At 40.9% G+C, this 16,704-nt stretch overlaps 1 protein-coding gene across 1 annotated transcript; it reads left to right on the forward strand.

Annotated features, from left to right (window-relative positions):
- Positions 1–11,010: 11,010 nt before the first annotated feature.
- pou1f1 (POU class 1 homeobox 1) lies at positions 11,011–16,397 on the forward strand. Its single transcript, XM_042079859.1, has 7 exons — positions 11,011–11,152; positions 13,486–13,635; positions 13,824–13,922; positions 15,143–15,388; positions 15,649–15,813; positions 16,052–16,112; positions 16,190–16,397. Exons 1-7 carry the CDS (start codon positions 11,011–11,013, stop codon positions 16,395–16,397), a joined length of 1,071 nt encoding a protein of 356 aa, XP_041935793.1.
- Positions 16,398–16,704: the final 307 nt, after the last annotated feature.

Raw genomic sequence — 16,704 nt, forward strand, 5'->3', positions numbered from 1 at the left:
CCCGATTAACCCGTACTACGAAAGGTGGATAGGTTTTAACCGAGGTATGCTGCCATGGCAATTTACGCTGCATCTCAAACCTGCTCTGACCAGGTTATGTTCTTGGTTAACCCGAGGTTTCCGTTAACCACACCCTTTATAAGTACCACCCCTCCACTAACAATTTCTCCCGAGACATGTCGGCGTACCTGGATGATCCGTATACGACATTGGAGCGCAAATCGTGAGGGACTCTCTTCGCAGGGCGAGGGGTTTTAGAGACCGCCAGAAAATATATATAGCCTACCCGGACGATATTCTCTATGAAGATATAGATTGTCAGCCGAGGGAATTCGTTATCTTTGTCAGATGATCTAGGAAGACGTCTCATAGCAATGCCCGTACGTGGACATTCATGTATTCAATCGGTGATGCAAGAATACTCTATGTCCTAAAATAAATCGGACATAGGCCTACAGTATGCTGAACATCTGAGCAAGAATAGCCTAAAATAAATCGGACATAGCCTACAGTAGGCCTAATAAATAAAAATCACCATTTTAACAAACTTGTTGAATTGAATGTCATATTACTGTACCCTGCACATAAAGGCTACACATTTCCACAGCACCAGAATCCGATCGAATGCCTCCCTCAACCCCCTCCATAATCGGCCTTCCACTATTATTTGCGATGGCCAACTCCTCTGCTACTGTAAAACACTCTGGTGCCTTTCCTCCTACAGTAGTGTTCGAAGACACCTGTTTCTTGTTAGCTGTAAAACAGAGGCCAAGTGAAGGCTAAGCTAGGCCTACATGTTTTCATAATTAAGAAATATTAATGCAAGCTATATATAAACCTACTATTCTGAATAATGTTTTTGTGTTTCATTTTCACCTGCTGCCATGTGCGTTTGGCAATGGTGTTGCATCTGAAATGTTCATAGGATTAGGCATACACTAAATCAGTCAATGGGGGCTACTTAAACATTAAGTAAGGAATTAAGGGGAATATACTAAGCAAAAATGAAAATAGTTCTAAATGGCTAGGCAAGAAAAAGTAAATATGAAATAAATAGTTCTGTTTAACTATCTCAGAGTCACTAGGCCTACACGTCAAACACACAGAACAGGACTAGACTAGCACTGACTAAAACTGACAGAGGTGAACATACAGGTGACCAGCACCATTCTTAATTACAGGTGAACACACAACAAACAATTAACACATAATTCACAAGACAGACTTTGAGATAAAATGATAATATTCCTCTATAAACTAATAACATACTCAAATAAACATCACATAATAAACACATTCAAAGCGGTACATATAGGGACGAAAATACAGAGAAACTTGATCATTGCCCTGCTCCCCCCTTGGCACTTGAACATGGCCAGTTCCCTCCGGAACCCAATTAAAAGTCCATCGTTTCCCGACGGCACCCCTTTGCTGCCGGACAGTCAGAAAACAACAGAGGATGCCACCACAGCTGGTAACATAACATGCAAACAAGTTTGTGCACCAACCTGTACGAAATAAATGTTACGCATAATAAATAGTCTTTGTGTTTAGTGTTATTTCCATGTTCTTGACGCGAGTGACGTTGCTTAATGTGTCTGCATTTATTTGTGTGCATGTGCGCGTGTAGGCTATTCACCCCTTGCAGACACGTGACTTAAGTCACGTGACGGCTCCATGCTGGACGGCAAAAAGATGGGAGAAGGAGGGCAAATTACATTATGTCATAAAGATTATGATGAACTGAACACCATTACTATAACATCTTTGTAGTTCAATGTATTGCTGTTTGGGGTCTGATAGTCAAAGAAGATGCCAGTGGTGTTGTTAGATGAAATGGGTCATGATCGCAAATGTAAAGTTATTAAAACTGGTGGTAACAGCAAGGGGAGATAACGTTACGTTAGGCTACTGTAATTAACATTATGGTAAATGAACACCCATAAGTATTTCTGGACTAAAATATTGCAAAGCAATTTGGTTACTTTATTTGTCTTGCTTTTATCAGTTGTAACATAGTCAAAACGTTAAGAATGTCATATCAGAACATGAAATAATAACTAGCTGCCACACTTAGAAGCTAGCTATTCTAGCTAACGTTTATCGTAGCTCATAGTGCTAGGGCTAATGTAACTCGTCAGTTCGTACGTTGCCCAGCGAATAAACTTACTTCTTACATGTCTTAAGTTAAAGAATTGAAAGAAATAGGAAATAAAAAAAAAACTTAAACGGTATTATCTGTTTACATTCAGATCTTGCCAAAGACTTTGCCTAAGTGCTATCTGCCGTCCTGTTCAGAGTCTATGGTTGCTATAGCAACCACTGCTGTGCTTCATACACTGGAGATAAGCATGCAATTGTGGTTGAAATACTCCCGAAACACAAAGAAAACAAACCAAAATACATCTATGCAAGAACATGGGATGTTGTTGTATTCCAAACAATAAGCCAACAGTCGTGGAAGGGCATTACTACGGTTAAATCTCACTATAATCTCCTAGCTGTGCGATATGTCCCATTACAACCCATTGATTTGATTCGTGTTCTTGCCGTCCACTAGGCTATTTTGCTGTGGCGCGAACAAAACGTGACATCACTTGCAAGGGGTGAATAAGACGGCATAGTCCATAGTCTGTGCCGTCAGGGCATTAAATATGTGCGGTCACATTTAGGACCGTCACAACCATGACACCTGGTGGATCAGGATTAATTATCCTAATATGAAGGGTTCAGATGCAAAAGCCTCTAAATGCCACCTATGTCAAAAATGAGATAAAGATGGTGAGGGGATGCTCTCCACACATAGTATACGCTAATCAAATAATTTAACTTCTAAACCCACTAAATACCACTCTCTTCCTGGTCTGAAATATCGATTTATAGGCAAAAACCTATAGGAGCCTGAATTTAAATGCTCATTTAAAAGAAAAGTGCTCAGACGGATTTAGAGGGTTTTGCATCTGAACTCTTCATATATTTTATTCAGTCCCCAGCCAAGAGCACAGTAACATGGCAACAACTGCCTTTCATCAGTGGTACATGTGGGTGCTTTTTGATGTGCTTTAATGGCTCTTATGAAAGAAATGCATGAGTCAGAATCAGCATTCAGCATCCTTGTCATCACTGCCCAATACTTTTATCTACAACAGGCCGGCCAAAGGCACTTGAAGAGCCTGCCATTCATAAAGGATATTTAAAATGCCATCCAGGAATGGTTTCTCACACAGAAAAGCTTGATTCATAAAAGATGCATAAGGTCAATAGTCTGTATCTGACAACTTAATTTCTCAGATTTGAAAAATAATAATAATACATTTAATTTATAATGCACTTTTCATCATACAGAAGATCTCAAAGTGCTACAGGTTAAAAACACACAAAAAAGGAAAAAGAAAAAAAGGAAAGGTTTTAAAAAACATCTAAACATCTTTTTTAAGCTTTGCTAAAAAGAAATGTCTTTTTTAAAACATTCAGTGGATTGTGGTGCCCTCAAGATGTCAGGGAGGGCATTCCACAGACGTGGGGCAGCAGCACAGAAAGCCCTCCAAGTCGATCTCCCATGGTCCTGAGTCTGGTTCTGAGTATGTGGAGGAGGTTTGAGTGAGTTGAGCGTGTGGTGTTTTGTGGGTTGATAATTTCTTTGAGGTGTGGGGGGGGGGGCATGTCCATGTCCATGGATGCATTGGTGAGTGAGGAGGGAAACCTTGTACTCAATCCTGGTGGAGACGGGAAGCCAGTGGAGTGAGTGGAGAATGGGGGTAATGTGCTCATGTTTCCGCACTCTCATCAGGATCCTAGCTGCAGAGTTTTGGATGTAGGCCTACTGAAGCCTCTGCAGACTCTTGCTAGGGATCCCAATGAAAAGTGCGTTACAGTAGTCCAGTCTGGAGGAGACAAAGGCATGAACCAGCTTTTCAGCATCTGAGAGGGAGAGAATGGGGCGGAGTTTGGAAATGTTACGGAGGTGGTAGAATGATGTCTTGCAGAGGTAATTTATATGGGCTTCAAAGGTGAGTTGGGAGTCCATTTTTACACCAAGATTTGTGACTGTTGATGAGAGGGGGATGTTGGAGCCCGAAAAGGTGATGCTGGTTATGGATGATGATTTGGTCTGGTGAGGAGTGCCAATCAGTATGGCTTCAGTTTAGGAGCTGTTTAGTTGGAGGAAGTTGTGCTCCATCCATACCTTTATCTCCTCCAGACAGGTGGTGAGTTTTGATGGGGATGACTGTGAGGATGGGGTTGCAGCTGTGGCATTTACATAGAGCTGTGTGTCATCAGCATAGCAGTGGAATGACATTTTGTGACAGCTGATGATTTGGCCAAGGGGGGTGAGGTAGAGGATGAAGAGGAGGGGGCCAAGGACTGACCCCTGGGGGACACCGCAGGTGACTGTGTGTGGATTTGATTTGGAGTGGCCCAGGGAGATGTATTCTGTCCGATTTGTGAGGTATAATTTGAACTGAGAGCAGTGTCATTGAGTCCAGTGGTATGGTGGAGCCGGTTTAAAAGAATGCCATGGTCGACAGTATCAAATGCATCAGAAAGGTCCAGGAGGATGAGGAGGGAGGGAGAGCCACCATCAGATGATATAAGGAGGTCGTTTGTGACTCTGACGAGGGCAGTCTCTGTGCTGTGGGTGGAGCGGAAACCGGACTGGAATTTTTCAAAGAGGTTATTATGTTTGAGGTGAAGGTGGGTGGCAACTGCTTTCTCAAGTACTTTCGATATGAAAGGGAGATTGGAGATGGGCCTGTAGTTGGATAGGACTTCCGGATCAAGAGTGGGTTTTTTGAGCAATTGTCTGATTATGGCATTTTTTAAGGCAGGGGTAACGTGACCAGTTTGGAGGGAATGGTTGATAACAGCGGGGGTTAGGACAGTGATATGGGTTTTCACCAGGAAGGTTGAGAGAGGGTCCAGGGGACAGGTGGAGGATTTCATCTTCCTGATCTTCCTTAATCATATGTTCTATTAGTTCTATGGCATCAAGTAACATCAGAGACACAACATAGAAAAACTGGAATACTGACATGACTCTAACGATTCAGGAAATGTATCATTTGTCCATATTATTTCATTCTGAGTGGGTGATATTCAGCCTTATCTTAGAAGGACAGTTTTATCTTTATTCTTTCTGGACTCCTTCTGGACACTTTATTCCTTCACTCATTTGAACCAATGAACAGTGAACAATTATATCAACAATATGTTAAGTTGTGTGCATTTTGAATATAGTTTGTTTACTTAGTTTAGAATTAACATACAGTATGTGTACGTGTATTGTATTTCTCTGTAGACCACACCGACGTAGACCATAGGTAAAGGCCAAATATATATAACTGTTGCATGCCTGTTTGTGTATAATCATTTACTAAGGTTACTTAAGTAGTACTAGTGGTTCTGTATTACTGTTTAGGAAATGTATCAAAAGTACTAACTTTACATTAAATAAAGTGTTAATGTTAAGAGACATTAGTTAAGATACATTTTGATTTATGGTTTCTAATTATATGTTTCTAGTTAAACTGAATGATCTTGGCCAACTGTTAGCAAGTAAATAACAATCTACAACCAAAGCAACCAATAATGGAACACATTATGCACGCTGAAATAAGGACAATCAGACCGTATCCTATCCCAACATGCCACTCAACTCCTAGTAAGGACCATGGTTATATTACGCCTTGACTACTACAACGCCCTCCTCATGACCCTTCCAGCTTGTGCGGTAAAACTGCTACAGATTGTCCACGATGTCTGGTTTTTAATCAGCCAAAAAGGACACTTTACCCTGCTGTTCATTGAGCTCCACCTGCTTCCCAGCCGTCTGCATCAAATTCAAGTTACTAATGGTTACTAATGCATACTAATTGCTGGGTCTGCACCTTACTTATGTACTCTCATAAAAGCTTATGTTATGTGCCTTGGTCGTTGCGCTATTCCAAGGAATGTTGTCTGGCGCTACCGCCCCCAATCCAACGTCAATCCAGATTTTTTTCATCTGTGGTCCCCTGATGGTGGAACAATTAAGGAAAGTAATTAGGCACTCCACTTGCGCAAAATAGCACCTTTCATTTTCCTGTTGCTGCAACGTAGCCCGATGTTGTGGTTACATATTGGCAACGTTAAAAAGTTACGTTGCAGTTACGAATTGGCGCCTTTCACTTTCCACATTGCTGCAACGTTGGATGGACCATTGTGGCAAGGTATTTTTGGTCACTGAATTACACTGCAGCAACATAATGGCAACGTAACTATGTTAACTGCTGCTATGTAGCCTACAGGTCATGGCTCTTTGAAGCATATTCTGTCTGGTTGTAGAATTAGTTTGACCCAGGGTTGCTACACCTAGAGAGTAGAATCAGGTTTTAAAAACACTGGTGCTTGCTTGAAAACAAGAGTGTTGAGGTTAAATCTTTGCCAGCAAATGACAGTGTAATTTCGCTTGTGTGAGAGGGACAGACATTTGACAGTCGGGCAAATACAAGCAATACAGGATCATGGTGCAAAGCAGGGGATTGGTAAACTCCTGGAAGGCAACTACAAATAGCCCTTCCTCTTGGATCAGTAGACAATATGAACTAAACTGGCTGACTTTTTATTTGCTTTGAGTGCAGGGTTTCTACGCAGTATGGAAAACCTGGAAAAGTATGGAATTTGATTTTAGTAATTTCCAGGTCTGAATAAGTATGGAAAAAAGAAACAAGGGTATGGAGAAATATTTCTGTTTCCAGACTATTGCATCTACAGTACCAATCACTTCACTCAGGTCATAATGAACCATTCCTACTGTTGTGTAGCTTAAGTTGTCAGTCCTCATCATCAAGATACAATTGAATGGGGGTCCTCAGAAAAAAATCTCTCCCACAAGGGGACCCTGGTACCAAAACCAAATCGAGAACCCCTGTTCTATGCACGTGCCTTATACCATTGTGCACTGGTTTGTTTGCGTAGCTCTGCTTTTTTCTGCTAAAACACTGGTCTTTTTTGATTTTGTAAAAGTTACCAAGACATGGATACTGCATTATCTGATAAACTGTTATTGCAAACAAATAATACTGTTTACGGTGATTTCTGAGGCCTCTGCCAGCAGTGCACTAGTCTCCCAACATATGTAGGCTATGCTGCATCAAATGTGAGTGCACCTTCCAACACAACACTTCCCCAATGAAAAGTATCCAACAATGGGCAAGTGTTTTCTGAGGGCTAACAAGTTAATAATAAACATTATTATACAGCTTTTCACAATGCTAATAGAACGCTCCATTGACAATGTCTAGAATATGGTCAGAAAAATCTAACGAGAAGTTTGAACATTTGAGTATGGGAAAAGTATGGAATTTTGAAATGGAAAATGTGTAGGAACCCTGTGAGTGGGAATAAATCCATTCAATGACGATAAACTAGTAGAGGATATGGCAAATGCAGATAGGCTATTTCAATGTTTGACGTTGTTTGTGCTATTTAGTTTCATAGCATTTAGAATAACACTCTTGGTGGCAAAGTAAATTCTCACCTAGTGCTTCTGTGTATGTCTGAAATGATCTCAAATATGCATAGAACACTCATTTACACTCATTACCAGACAGAGGCACACTGACTGTAAGAGTATTTCATCACATTCCATTTTCATTCCATGTTAGAACTTTTAACCCATTAAGTCTTTTCTTGTGGCACAGCCAAACTTAGCATTACAAAGACATATATTATAGCTATCCAAAGAGCTGTCAAAGAGTAAAGATGGTAAAAGAGCCTCTCATTTCCATGCTAGCATATGATATATGCTTCAATAAATGTTTAAATGTATCTTATTTTAAGTATGATTTACTAAACATGCTGTTGTAATACACATGGTGAATATCCATACACAAAATATTTGGATTTGCATTATATTGTCAAGAAGACATTTCTTGAGCAAGAGTAACTTACTCTTCTGTCTCCTGAATAGTATAACTGAATAGTTAAATTTTTTAACCATGTCATGCAGTGATTACTATGCAAAGAGATCTCTTATGAGCAAGGGTTAACTGGTAATGATATGAGATGTTATATTTGATATTGGTTATTTTAATACTGTAGGCTACACTGGCTAATAAAATTCAAGATGCTCTCTTAAGAAGAAGTCTTAAGAAGAACATTTTGTCACGTGTGAGCATCATGTGTGAGCATTATTAGCACTCCAGGAGCCATTTTATTTCAAGGAAGAGACTATATTTTTGTTTCATCCATTCATATGCAAGCACTATTCCTCTAAAGGGAAGCAGTCATGTTTTGTCACATGTACTTCTATACTGAAGAATTTCTCTTTTCTGGTTAAATAGTTGGCCATTTCTCTGTATTTCTTTCACTGTGCAATTTATCACTCTTAGATTGAGGTAAATTCTCTGAGGTAAATGCATAATGGATTCAATAACATACACAATGAGCAAAATAATCACTGAAAATGTAAAAAAGTTATCAGTAATCTATGCAAATGGAATGACAATAAAAAAACCAGGACAAATTGTTGACAGAACATTTGTATGAGTAAGGGGGGTTGTTGTTATTTGTAAGGGGGTTGGAATCCCATGTTTGCCAGATGAGAGGTTCTGTCTTCTCAGTATATCCCAGCTAACCTTTCATGATGTGGACAGATGCTGAATATGCTGATGAAATTACCTTCATTGCCACTGCTTCACCTGTTTATTCAGTGATATCTGAATCATCCATCCCTGTGGGACAGATGTTTTAGGAATCGAATATAAGCTACTCTTGATATGCATCAGTACACTGAGCCCCATGTTTGTATAATGAATTAAGATAATAAATCTGGATAGACCATTACATCTTCCCCTGTATTTCAGGTGACATTTATAATGGACAAGTGATTTATTAAATGTCTTTATTATCATTAGTCTCAGACACTTACGTCATCTATGGACCTGTGACAGAGTTTTCAGTTCACTAAGGAATAAATCTATGGCAGCTGAGGCCAGCTATGTTTTCAGAAAGAGAGAGAGAGAGAAACAGGCACACAAACAAAGAAACATACATGCACGCACACGTGCACACACACACACACACACACACACACACATACTAACGTGTACATGTACACAAGCTACAAGGTCACTGCACTTACTATGCCATGCACATGTGCTGCTACCTGCTAGTTTGATATGATACCTGTGAGAAAACTTGCATTGACTGAGTTCCCACTCCTCTGTGGGATCAAGGCCTGGAGCTGTGACTGCACATCGGGCCTGAGTGGAGACAGAGGCAGGGCAGGTGCAGGGGGTGAGAGCTGTGTCGCAGCTCATGCTCCTCACGCTAATTAAGTTCAGTGGCTTTGTGTGGTCGTGCCTGGTTACACTGGCTGACCAAAGAGGTTCAGTGTTGAGGGATTTGCTTGAGAGATGTAATAATCGTCACCCTTACTTTCCTAAATCAGCCAGCTCTATCCCCTTTTTGTTCCCCTACTGTTTGCAAATGCTTGCCTTCACAGTCCACCTTGATCCCATCCCATGAGTGTGTATGTGTGTACATGCATTTGGCAGGAGTGTCAAAGGTGTAGAGGCTTTTTCAAAGGGTATTTTTTCATAATCAACTCATCCATGGGAGGTTTAAGGTGCTTATGTTTCTACTCCCTATCCTTCAGAAGTATTGCAGATTATAGCACTGTAAATCATTTATTTTTAGGATTTATTTTTGTGTTGTCATGCCAAGCTGCTAAATACTTCCATTATACACTTAATCTATGACATTGGCATAATGCGATACCACTGAGTACCAATGTGCAGGAATCAGGGTATATTACAAATTGAATTGAAACAGCCAATTAATTGCAGTCAACTGAGGTTTCAATCTATGTATATACACTGTGTTTTTGAAAAAGAAGTGGCCCAAAGGCCTGGTTCTCATGTAGCATTAGGAGGCTTTGAGGGGATTCATTTACATGCGTTGAGGACCCTCACCTGCCTCCCACCTATATTGACCAGGCTGATGAAAGCCATAGCAATTGACCAACTGCCTAACATAAAGATTAACTGTTCAGGTTTGGCTAAAACGTCTGTCTTTAACTCATGTAAACAAACAGACTAACATAATACAGGCCATGTACAACTTAATCCTTCCTGACCAGATGGTTCTCTGTGCTAGAACAGTTGCTCTGGTGTCATAAGGTCACCTTAGCTGATACCCAAGGCTTTCACTCAAACTCAATAATTACCATAGTTTCCTCCTGTGTACATCATATTGATGACTATATTTATCCATATTGTGTACTTTGATCCAATGTCCTTGTGTTCATTTTCAGGTTAGTTTCATCTTTGGCATATCGTTAACTAAGAATTAACAAGGTCCAAGTGCACTTTTGAGAAAAACTCAATTAAAAAATCCAGCATGAAATAGGCACCACTATGGCATCTATTTTCATCATGTTTTTTTTACATCATTGTATAAACAATATTGTGTTATCAAAATCACATAAGTGACTTACTATTTGATGCAAGAAAAACCCTGATATTTGTAAACAAAAAGACCTTGTTAATTCTTGTCTGACTGTATGCTGTTTCATTGTTGGCACAGTAAGACACCTATGTATCCAAAGAAATGTTTTGCTTCAGGGATGTTTGTTTTTTTATATATAAATAATGTTCTGCTGTGTACTGTATATGTTTAGCCACATTATGGGCTCCATCTGTAAACAATCCGAGTGGCCTAGTCCAGCCAGTAGTAGTGTGTCTGTGAAAGAAATGAAAAGTCAAACACAGGGGAACAAGTGTCAGGTTTCGTCCTTTCTTTTCCCAAATTACCCCTTTAGTCCAGCTCTAGGGTGGTAACAGCCTGGGGATACAGGAGGCATTAACATGGATGAGGGGGACTGCTGGGATTGATATAAATACCTGCACACGACAGTGTGCGCCTCCCACAGGTGTGCTCAGCCTCGCCAGCTCGTATCCTCTGCTGCAGTGAGGAAGGTGAGGTACCAATCAGGGTCGGAGCGCAGAAGAAGAGTTGGACTCCAGGATGACATGCCAGACATTCAGTGCCGCGGACTCGTTCACCACACTTGCAGGAGACTCCCCTGCCTTGCCACTGCTAATGCACCACGCCAGCACAGGGGAATGCCTGCCCGTAAGCAGCCACGCCAGCAACATGGTGTCTGCAGGTAAGCCCATGCTTCACAACGTAGTGCCACTGGCTCAGGTACAGGAGATTTGGCCTCTGTTCCACTCTGTGATTCAGAAACCCTTCCTAGATAAACTCCTAAACAGCTACCATCTCCAATCCTATCTTACAAATAATACATTTTTTAATACAATATTTGTCAAACTTTTTATTTCTAGAATAACATACTGTATATAAATGTATATATATATATATATATATATATATATATAACTTTATTTCATATTTTTGCAAAAAATTATTTGTTCAGTGCGGTCTTACTTGGTTCTGTTTGTGAGGGAGAAAGCCACATTTGCCCAATTAATGCTCTGCAGCACCTTTGAGTGTGAGTGGGAAGAAGGCCAAGGAGATTGTTATAAATGAACTGTGAACATTTCTAGCACTAGGAGCCAAGCAGTTATCTGTGAAGTGGTTTCTCCCTGAGGGCTTCTGACAGCTGGAAAGAGGCAGCATTGGGGGTGGGTGGGAGACAGGGAACAGTTAAAGTGACAGAGGGGCTGTGGATGGACATGTATCTGGGAAATGTAATGGGTTTGCAGAGTATGTGGATGACTGTGATATGTTTGATTATGCCCCTGCTGGCTCTTCCTACAAGACCCAAACCCCCATGGGGCAAAGCTCCCCCGAGTCCTCGGTAGCCTATTAGCTTGTGTCTCCTGCAACAAATGTTGATGTCACTGCCATTTGTACAGTAGCGCACTGCTGGAGAAAGCCCCAGACAGGGCTAATGAGGTCTCTGTGTGTGCTGATTGCTTAAAAGCATAATGACTACACACCTTTTACATGATCACATTGGGCTTTTACTTATACTTACAACAATGAAATTATGTGGGGGTTTTTTAAAGGTGAATGATGCTTTCTTTATGCTATGTTTAGCCTTAAAACGTAAAACTTCTGCACTCTCATCCTCTAGAAGTTGATGTAGTGAATTGTTAATGGGTCTCCTCTGCATTGTAGCTTGATTGTTATTCCTCATTTTTGTAAGTTGCTTTGTATAAAAGCATCTGGTAAATGAATAAATATCATGTATAACATAAATTAAACATAAATGTAAGCTGCCACAAATACACATAAATATTTTGCAAGTCTTTGAAATGGAACAGATGTTTATTTCAGTTTCCTGAGCTTGTTGTCTGTGAGGTTTAAACAAACTGGCAAAGACATTTATTTGAATCAGTCTCATGTAGCCTAAAATGTGAGCGAACCAAGCTAGCTAGCCTTGTGTGTAAATTTACCAATGTTGTATTGTAAATACTTTTCTTGTATTCCATGGGGTACCTGAGCAGAAAACTACATAGTGACTAACTGGCCACTAGTTTGTGTTTATCTACTGTATACTATCAAAATGAATTTGAGAATGATAGAAAGTCTAGTTATCTATACAAAACATATTTATCATACCTTAAAACCATACCAACTTAAATTGTGTTCCTTTAATGGGCTAAAACAATCACAATACAGGACTAGAGTTGGAAATACTGGACTGCAAACAGTTGCCCATTGTTTTCTCACACTCATGAAGCAGAGCAAACCAAGGGGTCGTGGGTGGGCTACAACAGCATCTTTGCATCTGATACAATTATGACTCACTCGATGAGACTGTCTATTTTAATTGTTTGTTAGTTTAATTTGTTGCCTGAAGTCAAGTATCTGAATGGAACTATTCTAACATTGTAGCACAACCATGATTCACAATTTTCACAATGGAAAAACATGGTATATATTTATATAAAGCTGAGGTTGTAGGCTGTAAGTTGTTTCAGCGCATTTGAAGTATTCTAAACTAAACCATGTGAATGGAGAGGCCTCAGTAATGGTAGAGATCCATATAGGGAACAACAAAAGTGAGTGGTGCTTTTTAAAAGTTGAGTTTCAGGAAAGGAAAAACAACTTTGTTAGTGTTAGCACTCATGGGGTTGCAAAATGTTCTCTCGAAGTAAATCAAGCCTGGCCAGTTAGCCAGCAAACCAGCAATGCACTGGATCTTCAGCCGAGTTCTGTGACATTATGAGGTCTCGGCTTGAGGATTTATCTCATTTCTGTTAATTATTATATATATTTCTGTTAATTGTATATATATATTGTTAATTTCATAGTATGGTGTGAAAACATCATCTTGTCATGTCCTACTGTATTTTACAGGTGTCCTTTGATTATGTGCATTTGTCAGTGTCATCCGTCTAAGCAATTTGTAATGTTGTTAACATTAATTTCACTGATCTGGAAATACAACTTCTGTGAAATCTATCACTGTCTGGTGATCTGTTCTTTCTCCTCTAATGGTGTGTTCTGATGGGTCAATTCTCTTTGAAGTGTCCTCCGGTTTGTCTCTGGTCCAGTCGTCCAAGCGGTCTCACATGCACCTGTCCACCTCTGCCCTTGGCAACACATCAGCTGGCCTGCACTATCCCATGCCTCCTTGTCACTATAGCAACCAGCAGACGACATACGGGATGATGGCAGGTGAGGACCCAGTGTGTACGCACACAGCACAGTTTCATTGAGTAGGGCTTCTTGGCCTTTCATTACTGACTGCTGGTGACTCAGGCCTCTGTGAAGTCAGAAGGGAGGGAATGAGAGAGGGCTGTTAAGGGGTGGGATGTGTGTTCTTCTCTGTCTAAAGTTACAGTGGCTTCTTCCTCTCCTCACAGCACAGGAGATGCTCTCTGCTAGCATTTCACAGACTCGCATCCTACAGACTTGTAGCATGCCCCATCCCAACATGGTCAACGGAGCCAACACATTACCAGGTATAACCACTAGATGCCACTGTTTGCACTGATGTTTTCTGCAGTGGCTTATGTAGTGTTTAGAATTTCAGACAAAGCAGTAAAAGAAAAGAAGTTGTGTTTTCCATAAGATAGCCTACTAAAAACAATGTAGGCTTTCTATTGAAAATCCCTCAGAATAATGACAACTCAGCCTGCTTCTGAAGACTATAGGCACATGGGAAGCATTTTATCAGTGTGTGTTCCTTTGCATTGTTTAGATTCTAAAAAATGGGTTAAAAAGTAACACATTAATCATGGAAACTGACGTACTACAGATTTGTATCACAACCTGGTGCTAAGCAATGATGTGCAGAATGGCTTTGTTTAAGGAGTGGTAAGGCGATTCTTGTTGCCATGCTTCCCCCCAGTGTTTGCAGGGGGTAAATCACTCAACTGTACTATCATGACAGAGACCATTCACCTCACACCCAGAATTGTGAGGGCAATGTGTGAATGTCCATGTGTGAATGATGAGCATTCTGCAGGTAACTGATGGCTTGTGTATCCGTAAATCCTGTGTATAAATCCCTGAAGGCCAATTCGCTCAGCAGTGTGAGTCCACCTGATCCACCTCATAGCACACAATACTATTCACCTATATCCAGAATGCTCTGCTGAGTAGATAACTATGTCAATTATTTAAAACGTGATTCAATGAAAGCCTAAATGAAGTGTGAATGTAGCCTAAATGAGCTCATTACAATAAAACCTTGACTGTTGTCACACAAAGGGCCAAACCAAGGAGAATTGGTGTCGATGGGTGTCCATGCAACTTATTTCAAGTCTTGATTTGTAAAACAAAACACATATTCACATATAAAATGAAATGTCTGGTACATCACAATATAGTTTGTCTTTTGCATTGATGTCCCAAACCAACCACTAGGGGGTAGTGTTTCCATTACACTGATTGTGGCTCCTACATGTGTAACGTTGCATTGCATTGTTCACTTACTGTATGGGTTGCCTTAGTAGACCACACTCATGCCTACATTTTGATCTGTCGGTGTACCCACTACAGAGTTTATGCTTTAGGGCAATACAGTAGCAATACCCCTTTTCCTGTGCTGAATAATGTGGTGTGCTGGGATTCCTTGGGCTTGTGTTCTAACTCCAGCTCTGCAGGACCAGAAGGGCATCAGGTCGGATGGTGTTGCCCTGGAATATTTCTTGAAATGTGTCTGAATGTGTTTCAAAAGGCAGCTTGGCCCCATGCCTGTACAAGTTCCCAGAGCACAGCCTGGGAGGTGGGTCATGTGCGCTGAGCCACAGTTTCACCCCGCTGCCCCAGGGCCTTCTGACGGAGGAGCCCAGCCTGGGCGACATCAAACAGGAGCTCCGCAGGAAGAGCCGACCCCCAGAGGAACCCCCTGACATGGACTCACCCCAGATTCGGGAGCTGGAGAAGTTTGCTAATGATTTCAAACTGCGCAGGATCAAGCTGGGTATGTTCTCAATACATATAACAATATTTCCATGTATGCACATGGTTCAATAAAGCGAATTGAACAACATAGGAAATACATCCACTTGCACTGCTAGTGTCACTGGGTGCCAGACGTTGTTGTGAAATAAACTGGGATCTGATATAGCTGGAAAGGAGGAAGGTCTAATTTCCGTCATTATTCATTTTTGTCAATATATGTAGGCGATCATTCACCCTCATAGATTACACTGACAGGGTTCTTACAATGTCATCTGGCAGGATACACTCAGACCAATGTGGGTGAGGCGCTAGCTGCTGTCCATGGGTCAGAGTTCAGCCAGACCACTATCTGCCGTTTTGAGAACCTTCAGCTCAGCTTCAAAAATGCTTGTAAGCTGAAATCCATCCTGGCCAAGTGGCTGGAGGAGGCCGAACAGGCTGGAGGTGAGTGGACAAACAAAATCAAACCCTGTGAGCGTGTGCAATGGCACAAGTCATGTAAATACATATAGGATTGACCTGACCATGCATCTTATAATTTGCATCATTATAATTTGCTGCCGTCCCATTATAGAGGAAACTGACTCTTCTAATGGATAATCAGTAATAATGTATAGGAATGCTAAGCCTCTCTAACCTTAGGCCATATGAATGCTAATCTGAATTGTTGCCGCCTGTACAGCTCTATTTAATGAGAAAATGGGCATGCACGAGAGAAAGCGGAAGCGGAGAACAACCATCAGGTAAACACACTGCTGGGAAGACCTTTCATCTTCTATCCTTTTGCATGTCAGCACATTCATATCTTTTCTCTTCACAGTATGGGGGCAAAAGAGGCCCTGGAGAGAAATTTTGTGGAGAAGAGCAAGCCATCCTCGCAGGAGATAGTCCGCATGGCGGAAGGGCTGCACCTGGAGAAAGAGGTAGTGCGCGTGTGGTTCTGCAATCGCAGGCAGCGGGAGAAGCGTGTCAAAACCAACCTGCACCACAGCTCTTTCTTTTCTAAAGAGGTTCCCTCCTGTAGGTAGATATCATGTGTAACTCTTCCATGGAGATTTTGCAATGACATACAGAAAATAAACCTCAGGAATTTTTGTCTCAGAGCAGTGGAAAAATATGTTTAGCTCTGACCTAATGTGAGTAAACTACAATGGTGGATTATAAATCGTAATGTAGGCCTATGTGTTTCATGCTTCATTTGGATGCTGGACATATACAGTGAAAGACTTAACTTCAGTTGATACCTGAGTACTGCTTATTTTGACAAAAACATTGTGCCCCAGATTATATTTGATCCAAAGTGTTCTCAAACTAATTACATGTTTACACAATCAC

The sequence above is a fragment of the Alosa sapidissima genome, chromosome 2 (assembly GCF_018492685.1).
Source record: "Alosa sapidissima isolate fAloSap1 chromosome 2, fAloSap1.pri, whole genome shotgun sequence".
Lineage (NCBI taxonomy): Eukaryota > Metazoa > Chordata > Actinopteri > Clupeiformes > Clupeidae > Alosa > Alosa sapidissima.